General features: G+C 33.0%; 1 protein-coding gene across 1 annotated transcript; it reads right to left on the minus strand.

Annotated features, from left to right (window-relative positions):
- Positions 1–625: 625 nt before the first annotated feature.
- Positions 626–4,581, minus strand: LOC145563615 (protein CLAVATA3 INSENSITIVE RECEPTOR KINASE 5-like). The gene is made up of 11 exons (XM_081624059.1): positions 4,162–4,581; positions 3,940–4,072; positions 3,668–3,739; positions 3,410–3,553; positions 3,169–3,240; positions 3,013–3,072; positions 2,800–2,897; positions 2,516–2,668; positions 2,077–2,418; positions 1,433–1,812; positions 626–1,350 (listed from the first exon to the last, which is right to left on the minus strand). The coding sequence occupies exons 1-11, from the start codon at positions 4,265–4,267 to the stop codon at positions 1,030–1,032; spliced, it is 1,881 nt and encodes a 626-aa protein (XP_081480185.1). The 5' UTR covers positions 4,268–4,581; the 3' UTR covers positions 626–1,029.
- Positions 4,582–6,943: the final 2,362 nt, after the last annotated feature.

The following is a 6,943-nucleotide window of genomic DNA, read 5'->3' on the forward strand; positions in this document are numbered from 1 at the left end:
GCGAATACAAATCATACACAGACCCTTAGGTTTAACCATTAGGTTAAGGCCTCATTGGTTCATTGTTTATGCTTCGTAGCATCATGAGCTCACATGTCGGTAGATTAATTTCTAAGGATCAAGTTAAACATATTTCAAATAGTTGAGCTGTCGAGGTGTAGGACTGCCTTATTTCTAGCAGGCTCTGCAGCTTGTTTGTGAGTGAGATTTTGATGTATGGTTTGGTTTAAACGAGCTTCATCATACTCCGTAGTAGTTTTACATCAAGGTTTGGCGTCGAAAACATTGTCATGTTAAATAACCTTTGTTCAGCCCAATCTACAATCATTGTTAAATCTCAAGTGAAACATTATGCTAAGTTGTCATTAAGTTCAACTACAATCTTTAGTATATCAGCAATGTATAATAATTTGTCTCTTTGCTGAGTACCTAACTAACCAGTCTAAGTGGCTCTTGTGCATGTTCTTTGAATTCACATTGAAACTGCGGAGTAACCTTTGTTGAGTCTAATCTATACTCATTGTCGATCATTTCGAAACAGCAAAATTTCAAAAGATGCCCAAACATGAGACAATCAAGTCACAATCAATCTGGCAGTATCTTCGTTAAAGGAAGGCTACGCAAATACGGATATATCAATATATTATACACTTTCTTTAAGATATGGCTGGAAAATTACACCTTTCAAAATGCCACTCTATATGCTTACAAGTCTAGGATATCATAAATTGAAAGGTGAAAAAAACAGGAACCCTTTTTCACATTGCACTATTCTAATGAACTTGATGCACTCTTCAACAAGATTCTTCATGCAGTCAAGAAAGTGGGTCACCTGAATTCCTCGTTCTATTAAGTTTCTGGATTCTGATTCTGTACAATACCAAGTTATAGACAAACTCTGCTGAGTGTCACTTACTGATTTACGATGATGTTCAAAACCAGATCGTCTGATTCCACGATCTTGTTGAACTAACCCGATCTCTAACTCTATGCAAAATATATAGTAGTTCTCTGATTGGAAAAGGACTATCATCTAGGTCCAGAGAGTTCCATTGCTTGAACAAGCAACGAAGAATCGTCAGTGAGGTCAGAGTACCGCTCTGATGAAGAGAACTCGTTGCCTCTGCTCCTCGTGGAATCAGCTCTTTGAGAAGCTTCCCATTTCTCTGCAAGACCATCTCCCTCGAGCATCCTTACCACTTCTGACATTCTTGGTCTCTGGTTAGGGAGGAATTGAGTACATAGAAGAGCTACTTGGACTATTTCGTCAAGCTCAATCCTGTCATACTCATTCTTCAAGTCCTTGTCTACCATAATCTCTAGCTTCTTTTCTTGGTGAATCTTCTTCACCTGCAAATACAGCCAAAATCTTAGAGGAAAATCATTTTTAAAAAAAGAATTATACTAATTTCCTTGAATTAAATTTGCTTACCCAATCTAACATTACTCCTTTCTGGTTTGCTGCTTTTCCAAAATCTAGTGCCCTCTGACCAGTTATTAACTCTAGGAGCAGGATTCCAAATCCAAAGACATCTGTTTTTTCTGAAGATTGTCCAGTAGAGAGGTATTCTGGAGCTATATGACCCACGGTGCCCCGAACAGCTGTAGTGACATGTGAATCCCGGTGGTCCAATAGCTTTGCCAAACCAAAATCTCCGACAATGGCCTCACAGCAATCGTCCAGAAGGATATTAGCTGCCTTAACATCCCTGTGTATTATCTTAGGATCACATTGCTCATGAAGGTATAGTAGTCCCCTAGCTGCCCCTAATGCAATTCGTTTTCTGGTACCCCAGTCTAGAGCTGGCTTTGCTGTATGGTCAATTGTTGTGAATAGACAAAATTAGCATATTCCCAAACATTGACAGGAGTGAAGGTAATGCAAATTTTGTTTGCACCAGAACATAAATGAAAGATTAAAGATTCGTTCTTTTCATCTGAATTTTCCTTGACGCATCTTAGTTTTATGTATATGTTGTACAGTAATATATTGAGATTAGGTAGTCCTTGTTGTAATTAATGTGAACTTATTATCTAAGATGAAAACAAAGCAAGACTATGCATAATGCCCTTTACCTTTAAGACGAGAAGCGACACTTCCATTTGACATGTAAGGGTAGACCAAAAGCCTCTCTGTGGAGGTCATACAAAAGCCATTTAGGCGTAAAAGATTCCTGTGCACAGCCAAACTGATCATCTCAACTTCAGTCTGAAATTGAATCTCCCCACCAATGGCATTGCCATCCTTGAGCCTCTTAACTGCAACAATAGTACCATCTAAAAGGTGTCCTTTGTACACAATCCCAAAACCACCCTTCCCAATTATGTTTTTGGTACTGAAGTTGTTTGTTGCACTTTGAAGTTCCCTAAAATGAAATCTCTTCAAGTTTCCAAGGCAAACATTTTCATGATGTCGATCTGTAATGATAAAAATTGTATTGTGGTTTTAGAGATGAAATCTCCAAGATTACATATGTACTTAATTGACATGTAGTACAATCGAGTCTTTTATTACCTTTAACATCGAAGAACATCTGTCGGTTGTGCTTGTACCGCCACCATAAGATGAAACCAAACCCACATATCAAAAGGCAAGTGCTAGCTAAACTTGAACCTAAGGCCAGGGCAAGCTTAGCATGACCTTTAGATTTTTGAGCTGCCTGAGGACCTTCATAACAAGAAAATTCCTTACTAACTTTCTCACAGTTGCTTTCATTACTATAATTATTTCAAGGAATTTTTTAAAAAATATTGGAGTTAAAAAATTATTTAGCAACAAATTAAGAAATTAGTACTCACTAGCTGAATTATTCACATTGAAAGAAAGAGGTAACTGAGCAATTCCATAGCAATCTTTCTCGCTCGCTGTGGCACAAATTTGAGGATTTCCTGCAACACTATTACAGAATTTTGGATTAATGAATGATACATGTAATTAATTTGAATTAATCACAATACTCCCTAGGAGGCAAAATAGATAGTATAAATTAATCACTGTAATGTCATTCTCACCTGAATGTTTTTGCTTGGAATCTTGGCACAGGACCACTCAAATTATTATAGGACAAATCTCTAGAATATCCAAAAACAATAAAATAAAAATGTAAGTTAGCTTAGTTTACAAAAAAAGTCATGAATTCATGATTAAAGAAGGAGAAAGAAACATACAGGAATGTAAGCTGGCTCATGTCAGCTAAAGATAGGGGAATTTCTTCTGAGAGACTGTTGTTGTTCAACCTCCTGTTCACAAAAATGAAGCAGATTGCCATAAGTTTACAAGTCATTGTGGTACAGCCCCTCTATCCGGAATCAATAATCACGCAGATAGTGTACTTTGAACTACTAACACCACAACTAAATCTCGACGAATAGAGTAGGTGCAACTAAATATGTAATGTTGATCACATACAAGTAATGGAGGATCTTCAAATGGGAAAGAGAAGAGGGAATTCTTCCTCTGAAGCGATTATCAGAAATATCAAGTGTTTGAAGCTTTGACAACTTTCCTATTTCAGCAGGAATGTGTCCAGATATATTGTTATTCTGCAGAAGCCTGTCAAAATTAATGAACAAAGAATGAAAATTTAATTTAGTCCATCATTATTTTATGACATGAATAAAAATGTCCTATGTTTTTCTCTCTCATAATTAATGCTTCACCACTTACACAGTCTGGAGATTTGTCAAGTTCCCAATACTTGGTGAAAGTGTCCCATATAAGCCCTGACTTGGTATACCCCTGTTTGTTACACAATCAATATCATATTAACTCTAGATAGTGATAATCTCCCATTGGTATTGGTACGGAATTAATTACTGTTATACCGTCCACATAACCTCGGGAGCACAGAGCGTGTTTTTTAAGGTTCAGGCTAAAACCGCTAATTCAAATACCCCTTTTCGGGTAAGAAATAGAAGTAGAAAGGGAAAGATGCTTACAGACTAACAACTCTGTCTTCAGAAGAACAAGAAACCATAGCCCAACTGCATGGATCAACTGCATTTCTATCCCAATTATCAAGAACACCATGTGGGTCCCTCAAAGAGTCCTTAATATCCATCAAAGCTTGAACTAAACCAAAATTACAAACACATTAAACTCATCGGTATATGATTAAGAACACTAATTACTCAACTAATCACATTAAATTCCATGATTACCTTCATAATTAACTCCATCAGGAGTAAGTAGAGCAACAGAGGAATTGCAGAAGAAGAAAAAGGCAATAATACCGAGAAAAAATTGCCTCATGTTTAACAATTTCATTGAGGCAATACGTCGAATACCTGATATACAGGTACCCAAAATAAAATAAACCCAGAAAATTGGAAAAACCCAGTTTAGATTGAGAGCAGGTGGAAAGTAGTTTGAGGTTAAAAATTCAATTTAGTGAAAAATAGAAAGGTGAATGAGAGTGCAAATTCTGAGTGTTGATGGTCTCCAGAAATACAAAGAGTGTGCAAATTTCTGACAATGTGACACACCATGTCAGGAGGACCCAAAGGCATAAAGAGGCTTTGGTGTGAGAGAGAGAGAGAAAAGGAGATGAGAAAGATGGCCAAAGTGTGAGAAGGAACCAACATGCCTGCCACTGTCTTACCAAAGCTATTGAAAGGAATAATTATTTAACAATACAATAATGTTCGTGGTGGAAATGCTCGGGATTGAATTCCGTCTACATTACTGTCTTTTACTGTTTTAATTATGGAGTAATAAAAATAAACATAATAATATGAGAATTACTGTATTTAGCAACACTATAGTCTATAACACTCGTAATGTGAATATTTAGGATTAAATCTAGTCTACATCAAGTTATCAGTGTTCACTGATCATTATTGCGTTTTGTGACTGTTTTGAAGCAAATATATACAATCGATTAATCGAAGGACAATCTAACCAATACATTAATGCACGTGTTGTGGATGCTTGGGAAGATTGGGAAACTTTCGAATTAGGTCAGGTTGAGTCGATTTTGACATAATCCATATTTAACTAAGATCAAATTTCGTCTACATCATATTATCACTATTATGTAACTCTTGCTAAAAGCAAACATAAACAATACAAAAATAATGATACCATCAAAACCTACTATTGTAAAAAAAATTATTAATGGAATTGAAAAAGGTGGTAAGAGTATGGGTAGAGATTAGAAAAGGCAAGTTCCTTCAATCATGCGTTTGGTTTATATTCTTAGAAAAGGGTGACGTTAGAAATATTCCTGTTGTATAGTTATTTGGAAGTTCTTCTGATTAAAGCTAAATATTGATGCGGTAGCTATCTGTAAACCACTCTTTTGAGGTTAGTTTTATGTGAGATATGCCCTTGCACCGAATTTGTTACAGGGTTGGTGTTGTCTCTTCTTAGATGTTGTATGCTAGACAGTATTTTGGTGTGATAAATCAATTTCCCGAATTGACCAATGTCGTTTTTGTGTTTCCTAACTTATTAAGGATATAGCGTGTTTTAAATTAAAACTCCATCTTTGAAGATAGACAAGAATTGTTCTTAAGTGATTGAGTGTATAAATTAATCAATCAATTAACCTATACTAAAAGCGAACCTAAAATGACACTTGTCACGATATTATTAATAATTTTCCCTCCTTTTTTTTCTTTTTTTTCTTTTTTTTTTTTGCCAAATTTTACTGACTTCCATTTTATAAGCTACAATAATTTTAATGACTTCCATTTTATAAGCTACAATAATTTTAATGACTTCCATTTTATAAGCTACAATAATACTTATTTCTATTTTGACAACATATCTAATCCAATCATACTCAATTAATTTTTTTAACATATATTCTATATACTATTAATCTTTTAGTTACAAATATACTAACATAGATTAAAAATAAGGTATTGAAATATATCATTGCCTAAGATTATTATAATATTAATAAGGAGTATCAATTTTTTCCTCCAACATTAATCATTTGACAATTAAATTTATTTTAATTAAAAATAGAAAAATCATTTTGGTAGCGTAATTTGTATGAATTTTAAAATTATACATAACGTTTATACAAACAACTGAACAAAATTATTTTATTATATTATACACCCTCCGTTTTTTATAAGCTAGAGTTAGATTTGCACATTTGCCGAGACACAACTTTAATTATCAACATCTTTAATTAGAGATTATTAAAAATTATGATTTTTTTTATATATATAAAAGCAGACAATATGACAAATCCAACAACATAATATATGATCATATTTATATTATATATTAGTAAAATAAATTAAGTAAATGATGACACATGAATAGTGTAAAATATTTTAACTCAACATATATTGAAAACTTCAATCTAATTACTCGACACATTTTATGCAATGTGATTATTAAAATTAAAATAAAACCGCTACTACTCACTATAAATATAGTTTAAAAAATTTGATTACGGAATACTAATTATCCTAAACTAATATAAAATCAACTAAATTTTTATTTAATGCCGGTCAAAGTGTGTCAACAAAAATATAAGGACAAATGTATGTATATGAGTTCGTATACGGGTACTAACCTTTTTTTTTTTTTTGAAGATATATACGGGTACTAACCTAAGCTTATATTTTCATTTTCTTATATAAAACCTAATAGCTTCTAAATTTCTATTACTAAATTATTTTTTTTATAAAATTCAAAATAATAACCTTTACGCATTTGGTATAAATTAAAATTCAAGTTATTTTGTCACAAATATTTTTTTTTAGATAAATTATTGTTAAATTAACAACCATTCTTTATTCCCCTCAAAAAAAAAAAAAAAAAAAAAAACAATAACAACAAAAAAAAAACCATTCTTTATAACTTTTGTTGTAAAGTTTAATTATAATCGTGCATGGCACGGGACTTAACCTAGTTCTATTCTAAAAGCATTAATTTGATCTTTTAATTAAGTTAATTTTTTAATATCAAGAATCTGTAATA

The sequence above is a fragment of the Chenopodium album genome, chromosome 10 (genome assembly GCF_948465745.1).
Source record: "Chenopodium album chromosome 10, dcCheAlbu1.1, whole genome shotgun sequence".
Lineage (NCBI taxonomy): Eukaryota > Viridiplantae > Streptophyta > Magnoliopsida > Caryophyllales > Amaranthaceae > Chenopodium > Chenopodium album.

Excerpts from the sequence above, each read along its gene's own strand:
- LOC145563615 (XM_081624059.1), bottom strand. The coding sequence starts at position 4,267 with ATGAAATTGTTAAACATGAGGCAATTTTTTCTCGGTATTATTGCCTTT. Across the intron at positions 4,073-4,161 it reads TGATGGAGTTAATTATGAAG|TTCAAGCTTTGATGGATATT; the intron begins GTAATCATGGAA and ends ATTTTGGTTTAG. Across the intron at positions 3,073-3,168 it reads ATGAGCCAGCTTACATTCCT|AGATTTGTCCTATAATAATT; the intron begins GTATGTTTCTTT and ends TGGATATTCTAG.